The 21,453-nt window shown below is 44.0% G+C and overlaps 2 protein-coding genes across 2 annotated transcripts; both read right to left on the bottom strand.

The window, feature by feature from the left end:
* Nucleotides 1–5,974: 5,974 nt before the first annotated feature.
* Nucleotides 5,975–12,680, bottom strand: LOC118560394. The gene is made up of 5 exons (XM_036131373.1): nt 12,558–12,680; nt 9,701–12,283; nt 8,554–8,704; nt 8,360–8,454; nt 5,975–6,268 (listed from the first exon to the last, which is right to left on the bottom strand). Exons 2-5 carry the CDS (start codon nt 11,168–11,170, stop codon nt 5,975–5,977), a joined length of 2,010 nt encoding a protein of 669 aa, XP_035987266.1. The 5' UTR covers nt 11,171–12,283; nt 12,558–12,680.
* A 1,367-nt stretch (nt 12,681–14,047) lies between these two features.
* LOC118560393 (zinc finger BED domain-containing protein 1-like) lies at nt 14,048–15,808 on the bottom strand. Its single transcript, XM_036131372.1, has 3 exons — nt 14,955–15,808; nt 14,690–14,768; nt 14,048–14,436 (listed from the first exon to the last, which is right to left on the bottom strand). Exons 1-3 carry the CDS (start codon nt 15,399–15,401, stop codon nt 14,048–14,050), a joined length of 915 nt encoding a protein of 304 aa, XP_035987265.1. The 5' UTR covers nt 15,402–15,808.
* Between the last annotated feature and the right edge of the window lie 5,645 nt (nt 15,809–21,453).

Raw genomic sequence — 21,453 nt, 5'->3', positions numbered from 1 at the left:
GAAAAGGCAATTAGAAGAATTTTATTGATACAATATTTTAAGAGTTTGGCGCTCAGACCTCGGCAGGAAAAATTCACGCTGAATTATACTTGAATATGCATTAGCAGGCGTATGAGAATAGGGATATTTCCCCCCAAAAATTGCCGAGGTCGAGGCCGGTGCGTCTGCATGGTTGAAAGACAATGAGACTTGGATTAAACTAAAAACAGAGACAAGTAGGATGAGAGAGACATAAGGATATACCTTCTGCCACTTTTTAATTGACGGATGATTTATGACCCTAATCATTTCCAGTCTCCCTTGATTTCCGGTCTCCCTTGATTTCCGGTCTCCCCTTTGATTTCCGCCACCCTTGATTTCCGGTCTCCCTTGATTTCCGGTCCCCTCTCGATTTCCGGCCCCACCCCCCACTTCCGGAATTCACACCCCTCCCTCATTTCCGGTCCCCTCCCCCAGTTTAGGAATGCAACCCTCCCCCATTTCCGGTCCCCTCCCCCACTTCCGGAATCCATACCCCTCCCCCATTTCCGGTCCCCTCCCCCACTCTAGGAATTCGAAACTGACACAGATTCAACAAATAGGATCTTCTCACCAACATGACAATCAAAAACGGGGCTTACCGGTCGATGGTTTCTTCCGCGCAACTCCGAGACAGGCTCAAGATAAAACAACTCCGGTTATTTTTCTGCTTAACGCATGGCGTGACAAGATGATAGCAGACCGGATGTCAACGCTGTTCTGCAACTGTTGCAACTGGAGAGATGTTTTGAGGATCAAGAAAGTGATAGCTTTTTAGACCCGCCCTCCTCATAGCAGCCGATACCGCCCCCCCCCCCTTCAACGTTAACCACACCCCTTCTCAGTATAAAAAAACAACCGGGCAGACCGATCGGGACCTCTATGCAACTTCACCGACCAGACTTTTAGCATCTGAAACCATGAACAACTACGCAGTTGAAAGAACTACCGCTTCAACATCACCGCAGCATGGCCACCCCGGACAGCGACAAATTCTTTCCGGGACCGTACCACCCTCCTTCACCCTCGCCAACCCCTGAATCATCTCCCGAAAGCGACAGCGAGAGTCTCCTCACATCGCTGCAGAGGCGTATCGACGACTGGGCCAATGCCCCCGGAGGCGTGCAGGTACGGCCCGAGTACTTTGTTTTACGGGATGAGAATTCCACGCTTCCAACCACACTTCCAGCCAGGCTTCCAGCCATGCCATCTCTGTCAGAGACCCAGGAGGAAGATTCACAAGTGCGGAATCTTCCACCCTCCCCGGACCCTTCTCAGTCTGAGTACTCACTGCTCCAGGACTCGCAACTTCCCTCCGGTCAAGGAGATCCAGCCTTCCCGCCCCCATCGCCGCGTGAGGACATGCAGATTCCATCCGGGGAACCAGACGCTGACACCGGAGCGGATGAATACGACGGGTGGATCCGCTTTGGCTTCATCAAAGCGGTGAAAACTGTGGTGCACCATCTTTTGAGCACCGCCATCGAAAAGTACATGCGTGGAAAGTGCTACGGATGCATCAATGATCGTCCGAGTCAGAGAGACCATGAATGTTTGGAGCAGCTTGAGGACCGGTTCTTTGAAAGTAATTACTACGGTGTAATGCGAGTGCTTTATAACGAGCGTTTCATCGATGCCGTTCAACAGTTTCTAGCTGCTCGCAACATCCATCAAGACAACGGCACAGTCAACGCAGTTGCACAAGCTTACTTGTACGAATTGACGCTGGTCAAGCAGGTGTATGATCCCATCAACGAGGTGTATAATCAGCTGGTTCAAGAAAACTATGACTTAAAAGATCAACTTGAAGCCATCACGCAGTACTGGCAGGGGTCTTGAAACCAAAGCATGCATGTTTTGTCATATCTTTCTGTAATAAATATTAAAGTAGTGTTTTCTACAATGAGTCTGTGATATATGAAATGATTGTTTTCTACAACTAGATTGTGATACATGAAATGAGTGTTTCTTTTACATTGAGTTTGTGATATATTAAACTAGTATTTTCCGCAATTAGTTTATGACATTGTATTAAAAGAATGTCTTTCTTTTTATCTAACCAATGAGTGTTTTTTTTACATTGAGTTTGTGATATATTAAAGTAGTATTTTCTGCAATTAGTTTGTGACTTCGTAACAAAATTAATCTCTTTCTCTAAATATGAAATGAACTTTCTCTACAATTAGTTTGTGATATAATAAATGCATATTAATAATAAAATATATAAAAACCCAAATACAGACGTCTTTTTCCTTCATTTAGCATCACTACATGCGTGGGAAGGTATGGCTGAAGAAAAGTTAATGAAGCGGGTATATTACACGCCTACGCACCCCGGCTCTTTCGGCGGGGTAGATAGACTACAGAGAGCTTTGGAAAGTGAAACCGGTGAGAAGGTACCGTTTGAAAAGGTCCGAGACTTTTTATCGGAACAAGATGCTTATTCTTTGCATAAACCCGCAAGAATAAGATTTCCTAGAAATAGAGTGTTTGTCACCGGGCCTCTGAAACAGTTCCAAGCCGATCTTTGTGATATGCAGAGCTTGTCCGAAGAAAACGACGGTTACAATTATTTATTAACCGTAATCGACGTATTTTCCAAAAGAGCCTATGCCAGGGCTTTAAAAAGGAAAACAGCCTCTGGCGTCGTAAAAGCTTTTGAATCCGTTTTAAAAGAGAGTCAGATTCCAAAGAAACTGCAAACTGATGACGGAAAAGAATTTTTCAACAAATCATTCAAAGCGCTGATGGATAAAAACGGTATTAAACATTTTTCCCCGGCTAGTGAAATAAATGCGTCGGTGGTTGAGAGGTTTAACCGTATGTTAAAATCAAGAATGTGGAGATATTTCACCGCAAACAACACTCTCCGATATCTAAACGTGCTTCAGGATCTGGTCAAAAGCTACAACAACGGTTATCATTCAAGTATTAAAATGGCACCTATCCAAGTCACCGCTAGTAACGCTTTTCAAGTGTTTCAAAATCTGTACGGGACCAATTCCGAACGCAGTACAAAAGTCAAGACCGCATTTAAACCAGGTGACCATGTCAGAATCTCCAAGCTGCGTGGCGTGTTTGACAAGAAATATGAACAGAATTTCACGGACGAAATGTTTACAGTTACAGAAGTGATACGACGATCTCCACCCGTCTTCAAACTGAAAGATTTAGGCGGGGAGCCCGTCCAAGGCTCTTTTTACGCAGAAGAGCTTCAAAAGGTGAAAATGTCAAAAAACAAAATGTATCAAGTGGGTGAAATTTTAGACAAACGCACCGTGCGGGGGGTCAAACAGGTCTTAGTACGTTGGAAAATATGGCCGGAGAAATTCAACAGCTGGGTGAGAGCCGACGACCTGCGAGACGTCTAAAAGAAGACGTTGCTCTCTGACGGTTGACAGTGCAACATGGACCACTTAACTCAGGACGAAGGATTTTACCTGACGCTACCCTCCAACGCTAGCCTGGATGTGTTTAAGGATAATAACTTATTGAGTTTCCGCGTGGATTTTGCCGAGCATATCAATTTACAAGGAGAATGGCAAGTGGCATTGACGGAGGTTTCTTATCCACACACATGGCATAACGTCCCCTCAGAAAATGCTTTTTTCAAATGGCGGAAAGCGAGCGAGGAACAAGTCCATCGCATACAGATTGGAAACGGATACTACAGTAATATGAATCAGCTTATCAAAGAGATCGAAGCTCATCTGAGAAAGATAGATTCAGATATTTATTTCAAGGTTAACAAACTCGCAAACATACTCACCTACCAGGCCGGCGCTAAGTACCATCTACGTTTTCACGCTCCACTGGCCTACATGCTCGGCGCGGAACCCGGAGAATGGATCAAATTCGACCACTGGCACGCCCCTCACCCTATAGATTATAAAGCAGGTTTCTACCACCTCTATTTTTACAGCGACGTTGTTGCGCCGCAGATAGTGGGGGATGCATACGCACCCCTCTTGCGAACAGTTCAGGTCCAGGGCGTTTTTGGAGATATTATCACGCAGACCTTTCATAACCCCTACTATCTCCCCGTTGCCAAGAAACATATTGAAAATATACAAGTTGAAATTAAAACGGATCAAAACACCCCGGTGAAATTTACATACGGAAAGTGCATCATGAAACTACATTTCAGACCCGTTGGTTCAAGCAGAGCGTTCAGGTGAAACGGCTCATGCTTATAAAACCACACGATTGTGGACAGAATCATTCATAGCTGTGCAACCAGTCACAACGACAACGTTGCAGCGTTCTAAAAACGTGAGGAAGAAGCGACGACAATCGAGAAAACATGGTTTTCTTGAGAGAGGACCCGCACCGTTTTATCCCTTACTACCAGAACCAGGTAGGGGGAGAATTACCCGGCTTCTATGGCGCCCCTGTTATGTACGTCCGTGAGATAGGATCCATATTTTCAAAATTATTTCGTTTCGTATCACCCTTATTTAAATCCGGCTTCGCTATTGCTAAACCGCATCTGAAAAAGGCAAACAAGAGAGCCGCTTTCACCGCTAATTCCAGAGAGTTACACCTGATGGGACCTCTTCACGCAGATATTTTCTTCTGCGAAAGACTCCTCTTGAATTCTGTCGATATGAGGGTTAAACTAACCAGAGCCAGTGACGCCTTCTCTCTCATGGGACCGCGTGATTCAACCTTCCGACTGAAAATTCTGGGGGCTTCGCTATTTATGAGAAAAGTTTCAGTCTCCCCGGCTATCCGACTAGGGCATGCCTCAGCATTAATAAGAGGAAACGCCCTCTATCCTCTTTCGCGCGTGAACGTGAAAACGTACTCTGTCCCTGAAAATTCCAGGATATGTACTCAGGAGAATCTCTTTTTGGGAACGATGCCGAAATATGTCGTTTTAGGTATGGTCAACCACGAGGCATTCACTGGAAGGAGAAGCATGTCGCCTTTCAACTTTAAGCATATGGATGTGGAATATTTAGCGCTCTGCAAACAGACAGGTCCCCGCCAAAGCGTTTCAACCCCAAGTCAACAACGGTATTTCAGTCAGGGAATATTACAACATGTTCACCTCTACAGGTCGTCATTTAAAAGACCTTCCTTTAAGCATTGCTCGTGAGGAATTTAATGAGGGTTATTCCCTGTTTGTCTTTAATCTCAATCCAAGCGAGGACGCAGACGCTCTGTCACCGGTGTGCAACGGCAATTTGAGACTGGAAATGTGATTCAGAGTTCCGCTGCCTCACACGACCACCCTGATTGTGTACGCGTGTTACGACTCAATTTTGGAAATCGATTCAAAAAGGCAGGTCCTGGTGGATTTTTATGAAAACATGAATAACCACGAGATCGAGAGTCTGATGCATCACCTGTTGGGGGACCTATTTTGCGGCGTTTGGGCTTGTGATCAGCTTCCATTACTCAAACGCACGTACAGTGGCCCGGCCTATTTTATCGTCAACACTCATCCTTCACACATGCCTGGTGAACACTGGCTAGCTCTGACTTTGGAAGAGAATGATAGAGCCACCTTTTTTGACTCTTACGGATTTCCTCCAGATTTCGAATTTTATCCCTCAAGCATAGTGACATTTTTGAAAGAGAGATCCTCGAAAATATTGTATCATAATCGTCAACTTCAAGACACTCTATCAGTCGTGTGCGGTCATCATTGTGTTTATTATCTTTGTCATAAAGCATGCGGGCTATCGATGCATGAAATATTGGCTACCTATGATGACAGTGTTTATAAAAATGATGTCATGGTATTTGATTTTGTGAAAAATATCAGCGTTGTGTAAAAAATAGGGCCTCGTGCTCGTTTAATCATGGAACGTGTTCTTTACAATTGTTTAAAGATTGTTACAAACTGTAACCGGTCTAGAAGAAAAACACTGTATACACAAATAATTTGAAACAATAAAAGTATCTTTATTACAAATTCATTTCTCTAGTTTCTATTTCATACAGAGTTTTAAGGAGAAAATTTCAACCATGCAGGGTTCTTGACTCTTTGGCTCTTGACTCGTTCGTTGTAGGGGGTTGGATGCTCAAAGTCTATTCCGGAGAATTTAGGGGACAACACAATTTTTCCTTTTTGTTTTGCAAAAGGTTTAGCTCCGTTCTTCTCCGATACACCCGTTTCTGCCATGCCTCTGTATTGCTCCCGGGCTTGCGGATTGCTGACTGACGACACGGGGATGTTTAGCTCCTTCAGGGTGGCCATGAACGAGGTCCAACCTACAGTTTCCTGGGTCTGTGTTTTCCGCTTAAATGGGAGCAGAAGGTTTTTCAACAGATCAACCAAATGTGAGCCCCCCATCACACGATCGCGGTAAACAAATTCCCCTTTCGAAGTCCAACTCGTACCAACTTGCGTTAACCTTTTCAGTATGTATTCAGCATTTTTGCGATCTCTGTTTGGTAGAGCTTTTAGAACTTCGTTGGCGGTTTCGTCCAATTCAGCAGGAGAGGGTGTAGAAGCAGTAGAATCAGAGCCAGAGTCCACTTCACCGTCATTATTTTCCGGAGTAGGGTTACGCTGTAAAGTTAAAGTCACTCGGGGTTGCTCCAGCTGACCTTGTTTCATTAGAGTCAGATATCTCTGCAGCAGAGCGTTGTACCTTTTAATTTTTAATTTTTAAGAACTCAGTCCCGGTTCATTCAGTATTTCTCTCATTTTAGAATCCAAATCTTCTTCAGCCGTCTGTCTGATAGAAGGCTCTGACGGAGTCAAACGTTTGAACTGATGCGGAGAAACGAGATACATCTTCTGCGCCGTCCTAAGAGACATTTTCTCATCTCCTGATGAGACCCCCAACCACCTCTCCGATTAAAGGGGCCACAACGCTTAGCAGGGGTAAAATAAAACCACCGGTTTGATTTTTCAGAGCCAGCTGCTTGCGTTTTAAACCCGTTCTTTTATCGGCGAGCAGTCTGATAATCTTTTTCTGCTTTTGCAGTTTTTTATGTTGAGCGGAAGATACTTTAACGTTACCTTTTAAGATATTCAGAGCTATTTCACACAAGGCTTTAAGAAAATCCGGCGAGCAGTGTGCGAGAATGTCTTTCCGTTTCTGCGCGGTAGCATAATACAGAGCTCTGAATAGAGGTGCGTTCCGTTTTATGCGCGCCGACATGGTAAATTAATTTACTTGGGTACATACACAGCCGGCCACTGACCAGGGAGCATTCCCGTTCTCAGTCTGAAACGATCTGGGCAAGTGGGAGTCAGATCGACGATTAAATACCCGTGTGGTTCTCTGGTGGCGTCTTGAAAACTCTCCATAAAGAACGTTTTCTCTGACGGGAACATCTGACGGGCTAATATATTCAGCTGCAGTTTATCTCTGGGGTTCTTAAACAACACCATTTAATTAGTGTTTAAGCTGATGGTGCGGCTGTACTTGCCTTGATGAAACACATTCTGAGTCAGCATCATCACGCTCATATTTCTGTGATGTCTGTATTGCGTAAAAATCTTGACCACTTCTGGATGCTCCGAAGCCTGGAAAATTACATCGTCCAATATACCCAGATGATTCTGATCAGGAGGAAACAGATTTTCATCATCAAAAGAATCAGGTAGTCCTTCGATGAATTTAATCTTTTTATTCATTCTCTGCAATTCAGCGTACATGGGTTGAAGAGATGTATAAATCCATACAATATTTACAGGTACAACATCCATAACATGGTTACAATTCTGCAAAACACGTTTAACAAAAAAAGATTTTCCACACCCGCTCGGACCCACTATCAGACATGAAAAAGGGGTTTTGAATCTAGGGTCAAATTCAATCTCCTGTGTTTCACCAGAGAGCGACATTGTTCTCGGTTAACCTTTTTAGTAACCAAAAGGGAGAGTTGTTCCGTCAGGAAAAAGCCTTCTTTTGTCATACACCACACGGAACTTGTTCTGAAATGTGGCATTTTTAAGTTGGAAGTTTCTTTTATCCCTCCTGATGGTATGCTGCGGAGCTTCTAAAACCTCCCCTGTAGACCCCTGCAGATAACCTTCTACCAACTCTTTCACACTGTCAAAATTCACCCTCTCACTGCATTCCTGAGTTTGAGTGATGCATTTACAACGCATCACAACTTTTTTCTGGTTTCTTGTCTGGTAAGCGTAGCTTTTGGGGCCTGTTGAAAAAAATTGCTGTATGGTATCACCTCCCAGCTCATTTGTTAAATCCCCCAAATAATTTCCCAGCTGGAGGGAGGTCTGACCCGGTTTAACCACGTAGATCAGGCTGTCTGTGTCAATGTACAAAACGCGCTCCTGAAGTGGTTCGAGACAGGTGAATAGTTTCGACCGCGCGTGTGCTGTGGTAAATGCCGCGATAAATACATTATTCACCTTGTTGGGCGGGGAGATGCACCGTTTGTTGTATTTCCACTGAATCATACACATGTCATCGTTCAGGAAGTGAAAGTAGCACACAACGTATTTACCTGAAAACAGGAAGTTAAAAAACTCATCGGACCCTCTCACAATGGTAGTTTTAGCCAGATAATTTTTTTGCGCAAATTTTTCCCAAAAACTGTTCAAACACAGTTTAGCCACTTGCCTTTTAGCAGGATTGACCTCGATCTTCCGTACATCTAGCTGGATGCCCTGGTTCAGTTTGTAGTCTGCCACATACTTTAACCTGCTCTCCTCATCCGTTGCTTCAGCCGGGAAACCTGAAGCTTCCTGCTTACCCTTGAGAAAAGTGTGGATATACGGTTTAAAGATTGAACTGCTCTGGTTCTCAAAATGCCAAACCTCAGTGATTTCAGCGACGGTGTAACCGAGTTCCAGAGCTTTGTTGAATTCGAGGGTTACCCACACCCCCATCAACGCTCTCTCTCGGTCAGTGTGGCTGCATGGGCCTGCCTGGTAGTTCATTTCGGCGCAAGCACGGCAGAGAGTAAACACGAGTTTACCGGTAGATGTCTTGTACGGCAAAACGGGAAAAAACAGACCGCGGGGTGGAAACACAGTCGCCCTGATGAACCCGAAATAGTTACGCGGATCGTCAAAATCTTTACAGATGATTTTGGGGTGGCCGAGAGGATAGGGACAGTTTGCATTCACGTACGGGTACAATGAGGTAAAATCTACATAATGCACCGATTCCTCCTCCCCCGCCGTGTACCGGAGTCTGAGAGCACAAGTCCTCCCGCCGTACAAAGCTTCTCGCGGGGAAAGAGGCTCCAGTGCGTTGAAAGACTGTAGAAACCTTTTGAGACCCGGGTGTGACTCCTTCATTAGGATCCAGTCGTGTTCCCATATAACTTCTAATTGCACGCCGTAAACCGATTGCAATAACCTCGCTCTCTCCATGGTAGCAGAGTGGAATGTTTCAAAGCAAACCCCCCTGAGAGGACAGGTCTGGTCGGGTGGAAAGCAAGTGGGACACCCATGAAAAAAACACCCGTTGAACTCAAACGCGATTTTCACCCGTTCAACCTCCGCGTATCCATCGACGTGATAAGGGCCGATTTTCTTTTCACCTTTTTTGAGCGCATGCTGAATGAAAATGCCACGTTCCTGAGCTACCCATTCTAACCATTGAATAGACGCGTTCGAAAATGTTTTACATTGACGTCGGTTATCCACCGGAGAGGGGATCGCGAGAGTGTTAGGAGGGAGGAAATTGGATGTGAAAACTTTCATACAAGCTGACGCAATAGTGATTGACTTTAAAGGATCCACGGTTGTCTCTTTAAAGAACTCTTCTCTGAATTTCACACAAGCCTTGAAAAGAATCTCCACATAATTTTGACAATAATAAAGAGCTTCTTTCTGAGAGTCAAAGGGGTGTTTACAAGCCTCGTTGTACCAAATGTAAAACCGTTCCTGTTCGGCGGGATTCATGCGGTCTATCGCGTAGAAGCAAGGGGGAGGAAGCGGGCCCACGTAGCTTAAAGTCTTCTCAGAGGAGAACAAGTGAGGGAAAAACCCTTTAGAGTGATCGGTGAAGCCTAATGCTTTTGGCATTTGTCTGAGTTTCATAGTAAGGAATGAAAGGCTGTCGATGAATTTCAGAGCGTAATCAGGCTCGGTAAAACAGAGTATTTTGCTCCCCTGTGTGATGAGGTACGGTTTAATGCCCAATTCAACCATCACACTCAGAACCAAGTAAGAGTCAAACCCACGACTGTTGTGAGCTAGGAAAGTGAAACCTTTATAACAAGGTTTTCTAAAATGGAGCAGAAAATCCCTGACACAGTTCAACCCGTAAGAGTACCAAACATCTCCCGCCAAAGTTTTTGTGTAGACAAGGAATGGGATGTGTCTCCCGGTTTGATCTGTAAAAGTTTCAAAATCGTAAAAAAACAGTTTATTGCCGAGTTCAGGGTCTGTCAGTGTGGGTTGAATGTAACACTGATGCTCGTTTAACGTTACATCAACACCGCTAGGGAGTTTCTGACGACAGACTGTACATTTCATTGAACACTCGTGAGGCTTGCTGTCTCCGCTTACTGCTAGATCATATAGCTTTTTACACACAGGACAGAATTTAGTGGTTTCACAGTTACTCACATGCTTTCCGAGGTTAGGTCTCAATCTGGGGACCTTGTGTCTATCGAGGCAGAATGAATTATGACAGATTCGGTTACAATCTATGCATTGTACAGAGTTGTACTGCTGCAGAGTACATTTCGGATCGAGACAGACTGAACAATGACCCTCACAGTTATGCCTGTTGATGTTTTGGAAACCGGTAAAGCAGTAGCTGCAAATGTAGTTAGAACCTGTGAACCCTGCCAGGTTTTTAATGCCGTAATAATGGTTTTTGAACAGAAGCAGAAAAAGCGGATTTGAACGATCGGAAAAGTCAGTCTGGAATTTACGAAGCATTGCGTTCTTGCCGTCTTTATAGAAAACGATAATTTTCCTGTTGACAATCTTTTCAAATTTTTGCACGTCACTGAAAGTGACGGGGGTTTGCTCTGTGAGGCCCACTGTGCGTTGCCAAAGTACGGCTTGCTGCACTGCTTGGGCATCTGTAAAAGCAGGGTTACACATATGGGCAAGACTGATTGAAAAACAAAGCTGATCAGAACGATTGGCGACGATATACAAATGTTGACGTTTTTTACGAATCAGTTCACTGTCCAATGTTTTATCAGCTTTACGTTTGACACCTCCATGAGGGTTTCTTACAACCTGAACAATCATTTCTAAGTTGTTTGGATCCGGCAATTCTGCGTTTGACTGTGTTAGCTCCTCTAAAAATTCCAGAAATGCAGGCAGAATTGAATCACGTTCATCATTTACCTGAACGATGGCGTGATGAGAAAATCCTTCTCCGCTCAATTCTAGCTGAATAATATCGCTACGAGAGGCAAGGCGAGCAGCTGACTCTGCGAGCTCGGTGAGAATATGATACACTTGTGTGTAAAATTCGGCGGGGTTGGGAGCGTCGCCGGCTTGCGAGGCAATGACGTTGAAAGGACGTCTTATTTCTGTAACATTGAAACCTTCTCGCTCTCTCTGAGTTTGTTGGGTATGTTCAGAGCTGTTTACAACTCACTCTCCATGACTAGTGCACGGTTGATTTGCTCGATCGAGTGTGGGGAGGTCGGGTGCAATAAGGCTTGGCTGATGAGGCTGGTTGGATGAGGGATTTTGCGAAGCAGGATTCAAAGAACCTGAGGGATTATGTTCACCGTTTTCTACAAGACCCCCACCATGTTGCACATACTGAGCGTTTGTAGGATTAGGGCTAAATGTTTGAGAGAGAGAAACGTTTAATTGATGGATCGCTTGTTCTAACCTGGACGGTGAATGTGGAGCTACATTGAAAGAACCAGGCACATGTTGAACAGGAAGATTTTGAAGGTCATTAACCATTTGTGTGATTTCGTGTAAAGCGTTTGTAACTTGCTGTTGAAACTCTATGAAATTATTTTCAAGCGAGTATGGTTGAGAGAAAGAATCATTTAATCGTTCGATGGCTCGTTCTACAGATAGTAAACGTTCAAGATCCAAATCTGGACCCTGAGTTCTGAGGGGGGAATTTGGGGTTAGATTGAGAAATTCAGTTGCAGGGTATACAGGGAGATTACGGAGTACATTCACAGCTTCAACAATTTCATACAATGCATTTCTCATTTGCTGGCTATCCATTTTAACAGAGGTCACAATTTAAAAGGTTAACTCTACTGTAGCGTTGAGATCTTGGCGATTTCGTCCAGCAGACACTTGCAGCTTCTCAGAAGTTCAGTTTCCGGCTGTGGAACCCTCCTTTGCGACCGGAAAGTGGAATTTTCTGAATACTCTCCACCGTTTCTGTAATATGAGAAAATAATTATAATTAGGAGAGAATACAACATTGATTTATTATACGAGAAACCAAATTGTAGAAAAATAATAATTATAATAATGATAATAATATTAATAATAATAAGTAAGAATGATAATAAAAAGAGAAAACAGTCATTAATTTATTTCGTCATACACTAACTGTACATACAGGTTTTTAATAAAGAAGGAGGCTGGGTTTTTTTTATTCATTTTATTAAAGGAAACATAGTTCTTTGAAAGCTTTGAGATTCAGATTTACCTGTGATAATCTTCCGGGCTTTAATTATTCTGGATACGTTCTTGTTGATGACTTCTTGAAACCTCAGGGTGGTAGAATGTAGCTTCACCAAACTGGATAGTTGCCTCTTACGTTTTAGAGAGGGTGTTCCCCGTCTGGCAGTTGGGGCTGCAAAAATAAAAAAACTTAAATAAATAAAAAATAATAATATATATATATATAAATAAGTAAATACAATTAAATAAATGAGTAAAAACCAGCATACAGGTGAAAAGTGAAGAGAGGCCGAGGAGCAGAGGTGTGATTCGAACACACACACACACACACACACACACACACACACACACACACACACACAAGGAATGGTTAACATATCCATACTTTGTAAAATATCCTGACTGGAAAGGTTAAAAACCTGTGATGGTCCCCACTAAGACGGTAGAACACGCACACATACACACACACATACAGAGGGAGGGAGGCATAGATATTTTTGAACCATTCAGAAAACTAGTTTAAACTTTAAGACTGTAAATAAAGAAATAATGAATTAATTATTAAATAAAGAAAAAAAATGTATTACTAACTAGGGGTGTAAATCACACCCATCATGGCGATTCGATTCAGTATCGATTTCCTGACCCAACGATTCGATTATTTTTGATACTCAAGAATACACCACGATACGATACGATTCGATTCAATTAATTGGTTCATTTTTTTACCTTACAGGCTAGACAATGTTTCAAATTTGAAATAAATAAATGAAAGCTGTAATATTGTTATGCATTTTATTTGAGAAACAGCAAATAACGGAAGTAGCAAAATTGTACTCCACCTATAAAATACCTCATTCACTGAAAAATAATGCCTCTGTGTACTAGATTCTGAAAGGCCTTGCATCAAAAAATACAGTACAAAATCAGTGCAATGAGTGCAAAAGTGCACTAGCAGATTAAGTACCAAAATAGGCCTATTCTACATTCACTATAGAATAACAATACTCAACAAAATCAGAGCAATGAGTGCATAAGTGCACTAGCAGATTAAGTACCAAAATAGGCCTATTCTACATTCACTATTGAATAACAATACTCAACAAAATCAGTGCAATGAGTGCAAAAGTGCACTAGCAGATTAAATACCAAAATAGGCCTATTCTACATTCACTATAGAATAACAATACTCAACAAAATCAGAGCAATGAGTGCATAAGTGCACTAGCAGATTAAGTACCAAAATAGGCCTATTCTACATTCACTATAGAATAACAATACTCAACAAAATCAGTGCAATGAGTGCAAAAGTGCACTAGCAGCAAATGGTAACGAAAAATACCCCTGTACTTTATTCACTATAAAATAACAATACACATGAAAGTACATTACCAACAAAAAGTAACAAAAATATAGGCCATACTTTACTTAAAAGTAATAATGCTTCTGTTCTATACTGAAGGGGTTTGTAAAAGAGAACAGTTAGTAAAGCTGTAATATTAAACTACAGCACTGTTACAGTTTAATACTTTCAATTGTGCTTCTTGACAGATTTTTCTTTAAAAAAATTAGCTGGTCCACATGCTCAGCGGACAAAACACTACGTTCTGAACGCACAATGTCCCCTGCTGTGCTAAACACACGCTCGGATGGTACACTTGTACCAGGTATGCACAAGTAGGTCTTGGCCAGGTCGGCCAGGAGAGGAAACTCGGCCTGGTGAGCTTTCCACCATTCTAACACCTTACCACCCAGGCTCAGAGATGCAATATCTCTGTACTTTCTAATTTCATCGTTGGCTAGCTCTTTGGATGTTTTCTTCCTGAAACTTTGGTCCTCAGTGCTGAAGGAGTCGCCAAACAAGTCATCCAAGACTTTTGTTTTCTTGGAAACTGGTGGTTTTTCTAAATTAAACAAAAAAAAAGACAACAGAAAGAGTATAGTTATAATCAAAGTATAATATGGCAGTAGGCTATAATCATACAGTACAGTTTTAGCATATTATATACATACATAAGTGTGTGTGTGTATAAATATATAAAATGTGCATGTATAATATAATATCTATATAACATTTATAAAGTATATGTGGTATGAGTAGGTTAAAGTAGGATCTTTATAATGTATCTGAATATTTGTAGAATGTATGAACAATACCTTCCATAGTCTTTGTTTCCCACACATCACACATCTGGGCATGAGGAGGTGTTTTCTGGTCCTGGGCCTCTGATTCATTCTGTAACGGTCACAGATACATACACACTCATAAGAACCAACTTACTACTACATAAGAACAACACCAAACAGTTCAACGTATTACCTTAATCACAACAACACAATTAACAAGTACTACAACTAATAATGATAAATAAATGAACTTTTTACTGTATTTAAAAAAAAAATATGATGAGAAACAACCTACCCTCTGTTCCTTCAGCTGTACTGCTTCTTCAGCAATACATTCAAAGGTTTGGTTTCTTCTTTCATCACTCAGGAACGGGAGCTTTTTAAACCTAGGGTCCAAGGCAGCTGCTCGGAGTAAGAATGGTTCCTCGTCCACATACCGTTCTCTGAGATCCTCAGCCATGACTCGTTTCATGTCTTTGATTAAGGGAGTGTCGTCTGGTGCACATTCAAAATGAGTCAGCAACTTCGTTCGGAGGGGTGCGATGACTGACACTGTGGGTTGCTTTTCTTCGCACATGAGCATGGTGACAGCTTTCAGTGGGGCCAACAAGCTAACTATTTGCTCTGCTGTGGATAGGTCACTTTCCGTGAGAGCGTGAATGTCGCTTGCACCTTTCCTCAGCTTCTTGTCCAGGAGGGTTGCCGTCACCGCAGGCTGTTGCTCCAGGAACCGCTCTAACATCTCGAATGAACTGTTCCACCTTGTCTTTACGTCCGCTTTAAGTTTGTGGGACGGGAGGTCAAGTAGTTTTTGTTTTCCTTGTACACTGTGGTGGCAATTGAGCTGCGATGGAAAAAACTCACAATTCTCCTAACTCGACCCAAAAGCCTGTCTGTGGCTGTGATCTTGAGGCCATCTTGAGTGGACAGATTGAGTGTGTGCGCGAAGCACATGATGTGGGGCGACATCCCGGCCTCTTGCCCAGCCCTCTTCATATTAGATGCATTATCGGTGACGAGGGCTGGTGCTTTGTCACTCAGACCCCACTCTTCACACGCAGCTCGTAGAACGTGTCCGATGTTCGCTCCTGAATGTGTATCCGCAAGCACACGCGTCTGTAACACATTATTGTGCATCTCCCATCTGTGGTCAATGAAGTGGCATGTTACTGTGATGAAGGATTCTGTAGTGCAGGAAGTCCAACCGTCATGTTACAGCTACGCGCTGTGCCTCATGCAGCGCTTGAATAACAACATCACGAACTTTGGCGTATAATTTTGGAATCAAGGATTCACTGAAGTGCTGTCGCGAGGGAACGCAGTACCTCGGCTCCAGAGTGTCGAGCAGGTATCGGAAGCCTTCGTTCTCCACGACGCAATAGGGCCGTATGTCTGTACATATGAAGAACGCGATTGCCTTGGATATATTCACCGCCCTCTTAGAGCTGTGTGAAAACTTCTGAGGGAAAAATTTTGTCAGTGGCGAAGTAGAGGGCTGTGTTCTTCGCCTTGGACACCATGGCGTCTTCTCAGGTGAGCAGACAAATTAGATGTGTTGCCACAGTAGCGAATTTCGCAACGACAATATCTGCATATAGCCATGTCCTTCATCAGTTTTTTCCATCCTTACGGAACCCGAAATGCTTCCACACAAACGACTTGAACACGCAAGGGGTGTGTAAGTCATCTTCTTTTTCCTCCACCATGTCTGTCTTGCCTACCTCTTCTTTCACCTCCGCTTTCTGCGCCATGTCTGTCTTGCGTACTGTTTACGCGACTGTGTGTGCAAGCGGAAAGAGGGTAGTGGCTAAAAGAAGCTAGGTAGGAGGGCAAAATAGGTTTAGCGCCACCGCAGCACGGGAGTCAGAATTACGTCCAGGAGCAAATGGATAAAAATAGACCGAAGGAAAAAAACATGAGTCGACACTCTTGCGGACGTGTCGATGCATCGGATCGTCGGCTGTTGGATCGATGCATCGATCCAAAACGATTATTATTTACACCCCTATTACTAACCCTGTGAAGAGGTTGCTGGCAGATCAGTTTGAGGTGCGTTCGCGGGTTGTATCTCTGCACCTTCAGCAGCGAAAGGGCCTGCTTCTGTTAAGAAAGAAAGACGGAGCTTTTTAATGGAGCGAATTACACGCATACAATGATTGCAGCAGAAATAAACACACACACACACACACACACACAATGAGAACATGAAACTGGGCTAATTCAGAAAAATAAAATCGATATATAGATTCAGAGTTATAAAGAATGGTAAACTTACGAGGCGTTGGGTTTACTGGTGGAATCGTTCCTTGTGGTACAACCGTTTGGACCCTGTTGTTTTGCGAGGTGGGCAGTTTTGTTTTTTATACTGAGAAGGGGTGTGGTTAACGTTGAAGGGGGGCGGTATCGGCTGTTGCGAGGAGGGCGGGTCTAAAAAGCTATCACTTTCTTGATCCTCAAAACATCTCTCCAGTTGCAACAGTTGCAGAACAGCGTTAACATCCGGTCTGCTATCATCTTGTCACGCCATGCGTCAAGCAGAAAAATAACCGGAGTTGTTTTATCTTGAGCCTGTCTCGGAGTTGCGTGGAAGAAACCATCGACCGGTAAGCCCCGTTTTTGATTGTCATGTTGGTGAGAAGATCCTATTTGTTGAATCTGTGTCAGTTTCGAATTCCTAGAGTGGGGGAGGGGACCGGAAATGGGGGAGGGGTATGGATTCCGGAAGTGGGGGAGGGGACCGGAAATGGGGGAGGGGTATGGATTCCGGAAGTGGGGGAGGGGACCGGAAATGAGGGAGGGGTGTGAATTCCGGAAGTGGGGGTGGGGCCGGAAATCTAGGGAGACCGGAAATCAAGGGAGACCGGAAATCAAAGGGGGGCGGAAATCAAAGGGGGGCGGAAATCAAGGGGGGGACCGGAAATGATTAGGGTCATAAATCATCCGTCAATTAAAAAGTGGCAGAAGGTATATCCTTATGTCTCTGATGAGCTATAGAGGAAAAGTGCTGCGAAGGCTTACCAAACAGGGCCGGTTGCCGCGAAGGCCTACCAAAGTTGAGTGAGATGAATGGGGAGATGAGGTGAGGTGTATGGTAAGGTGCATGAATAGAGATGGTCGGTCTCAGAATGATACTTGGAACTGAAAGGCTTGCAAAGGGGAATGTCTGAAGCGAAATACGACATTAGTGCAATGGTTCTTGCGCTTGCCAAAAAGCAGGCTGAGAGATGATTTGGAGTTGCTGTTTAAGGTGAACACTGGATGATGATTGGGCTTCGAGGAGGTGTGGCTTGAAGCAAATGCTCCATCGGAGGCGGACAAGCCTCTGATTGAATGGAAGTAAGCAAGAGTTCTTCGGTTGTATTTCCGCTTTAGCATCATTTCAAACTAAAGACTCACAAAGAGAGAAAAGCGATAGGAATTTATTGATACAATAGTTTAAACTTTGGCGCTCGGACCTCGGCAGGAACATAAACGGTGATTTATACTTTAACATAGATAAGCAGATGTATGAGAATAGGGAAATTACCCCCCAAAAATGCTGAGGTCCAGGCAAGAGCGTCAGCAAGTTCAGAAGGCAGAGAGAAGGATGCATAATGAAGGAGAAAAGATGTGAAAGCTTAGCAAAGAGGGCCATTGCCGCAAAGGCTTAGCAGAATTAAACAAGATGAATGGAAAGATGAGGTGAGGTTGATGGAGAGGTGGAAAGTGAGGTGAATGGTCAGTTTTGGGCTGATGCACGTGATGAATGAATAATCATGGCGGGGAGCAAGGCGGGCAGCATGCAGGGGACATGGGAGGGAACACACAGGGAGCATGGCCAGAAATATGGCAGGGAACACGCAGGTGGTATGGCAGAGAACGCAGGGAACATGTTAGAGAACGCAGGGAGCATGGCAGAGAACGCAGGGAGCATGGCATAGAACACACAGGGAGCATAGAAGGGAACATGGCAGGGCAGGCCGCATGCAGGAGCATGGCCGAGAACGCAGAACACACAGGGAGCATGACAGAGAACTCAGGGGGTATGGCTGAGAACGCAGGGAACACACAGGGAGCATGGCAGAGAACGCAGCGAGTATGGCAGAGAACGCATGGCTGAGAACGCAGGGAACACACAGGGAGCATGGAAGAGAACGCAGGGAGCATAGAAGGAAACATGGTGAGGAGCATAGAAGGAAACACATGGCAAGGAGCATAGAAGGAAACACATGGCAAGGAGCATAGAAGGAAACACATGGCAAGGAGCATAGAAGGAAACACATGGCAAGGAGCATAGAAGGAAACACATGGCAGGGCAGGCCGCATGGAAGGAAACACATGGCAGGGCAGGCCGCATGGCAGGAAACACATGGCAGGGCAGGCCGCATGGCAGGAAACACATGGCAGGAAACATGGCAGGAAACACATGGCAGGAAACATGGCAGGGCAGGCCGCATGGCAGGGAGGAGGGCATTGCAGGAGCGTAGAAGGAAACATGGCAAGGAGCATAGAAGGAAACACATGGCAAGGAGCATTGAAGGAAACACATGGCAAGGAGCATTGAAGGAAACACGGCAAGGAGCATTGAAGGAAACACATGGCAGGGCAGGCCGCATTGCAGGGAGCGTAGAAGGAAACACGGCAAGGAGCATAGAAGGAAACACGGCAAGGAGCATAGAAGGAAACACGGCAAGGAGCATAGAAGGAAACATGGCAAAGAGTATGGCAGGGAAGGCCGCATGGCAGGGAACACACAGGGAGCACACTGGGAGCATGCAGGAAGCATGCAAGGAGTATGCAGGGAACGTAGTGGGGAACGTGGCAGGGAACATGAATAAATGAATGACCATGAAAGAATGAACAGAATAACAGGACAACTGCATGGCGGGACGCCTGGATGACAGGATAAATAACAGAGGATGCTTAGGGATGATGCACATAAATGAATGAGTGACCAAGAGGGAATGAACAGGACAGGACGCGGGCTTAATGAGACTTGAATGAGATTTGAATCCACCACCAGTATTTGTAGTTAGATTACCTTTAAGATGAGCATTAGGCGGCTAAGATGAATGAAAAGTAAGAGCAGATATGTGAGGCATGCTGATGATAGCCATCACCTACGATTGGGCTCCACAAGCGTCTGCTGTTACGCAGCTCACATCCTGAATGCTGAAATAACTCTAGATGAAAGGTCACAAGATTAACGATTTCTTTGACAATTTCACGAATCTGTAAACCAACTATTTTTAGAATCCTCCAAAACTTACGGATGCACATCCGTAAAATTTAACGCATCTACAGACAAAAAGACATTATAGAAAGTGTATTTCAAATCCGGACGAGAAGCAAGCCAGACCAGAAGGAAAGTTCAGAATGGCAACTCTTAACCAGAGTATCCTGTTCAAGGAGGGAAGGAAACGAAATTAGTGAGCTCAAGCTACCTGGAAATAAAAACGTGACTCTTAAAATGATGCACCTGCGAGATTGAGGTGACCGAGCGAGGAGAGCAGCCGACGCTCAGAAATAACTGATATGAAACTGATATCTCGAGAATTTGAGACTTTGTCTGCAGGCAAAAGCCATCATGGAACTAGGTTAAGATCAATACGTAGAACTCAATGCAGGCTGACAGGTTTAGTTTGAGAAAACAACTGGGAATAGTGAAAAGAATATCTATAAGAAGAAAACATCCAGAAAATGAAGGACCATTAAACACGGGTAACACTTCTTAAGACATAATCAATAATGTTTGCTTAGCTCATAAATGCGTAGAATGCCAAACGCATACCAAATGCTGTTATGAATCGATTAGCTTATTTAGCTTATTCCATGTCGTTTGGATGAATTTAATAATTTAATTCAGATTCTGCACTGCATCCTGCTAACTGATGATCTCGTTGCTTAGTAGCTTTAGTTAGCCTCACAACTGCAGAGAGGATCCGTAATTGAAAATAGTATCAACCAGACAACAGCACCTTCAGTGATGCTCTCCGGTTATTCATCTTGAATGAATTCTTGAACCTAAAAGAAGAAATAGACAATCCCTAAATACATGAGCAAGTTGCTGTTAAAGATATTCCAATACTCAAACCATCCCCACAGCCATCCGTACGTAGGGTCCCAGCTGACATTCAGATAATACCTACTAACAAATCTTAAATAACTTTAACATGTATAATTTAACAACACCTGAAGAATTAATTGGCAAAACATTGAAATGACAAGAGTGACAGAAGTGGCCTGGTCAGCATAAATGAGAAGTCTGAACCCAATACAGACCAGTCCAAGCGGATGCCATATTGCACCAGAGTTGCAGCGGTTTAATAAAGATTGGTATCAATTGCTGAATTTAAAATGCACTTCATACTCCAACCAGTAGGTGGCAGCAATGCCACCAGAAGCCCGGTGGCTACCGGCAACACCAGAAGAAGAAGAAAACGAAAACAAACAGTAAAATGAAATACGTTCGCCTGAATAGAGGACGAACATGGGTGAATACATATTACCTGAGCTGGCTCCAAACGCATTAGCGAGTGAATGAGAGAGTAGATCCGGCTGAAAAGTTGCGGCTGGGACGAGCGGCAAGGTGGCGCCGCAAAGCCGATGAAAACCAGAGGAGGTCCCGGATGAGTCGGCGGATCCGCAAACCAAGAACCAGCCCCACGGGATCAGTTTGAGAAAGACCCCGGCGCGCTATGAAGCGAAGCTGACCGGAACTTAGGCAGAGTTGGGACGCGTCTGCGTCGCTTGCGAGTTCTTTGCGCCAGGAATCGGAGCTGACAAAAACAGAGGTTGGAAAGGAAGATGTGCGG

This window comes from Fundulus heteroclitus, unplaced genomic scaffold, assembly GCF_011125445.2.
Source record: "Fundulus heteroclitus isolate FHET01 unplaced genomic scaffold, MU-UCD_Fhet_4.1 scaffold_428, whole genome shotgun sequence".
Taxonomy (NCBI): domain Eukaryota; kingdom Metazoa; phylum Chordata; class Actinopteri; order Cyprinodontiformes; family Fundulidae; genus Fundulus; species Fundulus heteroclitus.
The sequence above is the reverse complement of the archived record's forward strand: the minus strand, read 5'-3'. Positions and strand labels throughout refer to the sequence as shown.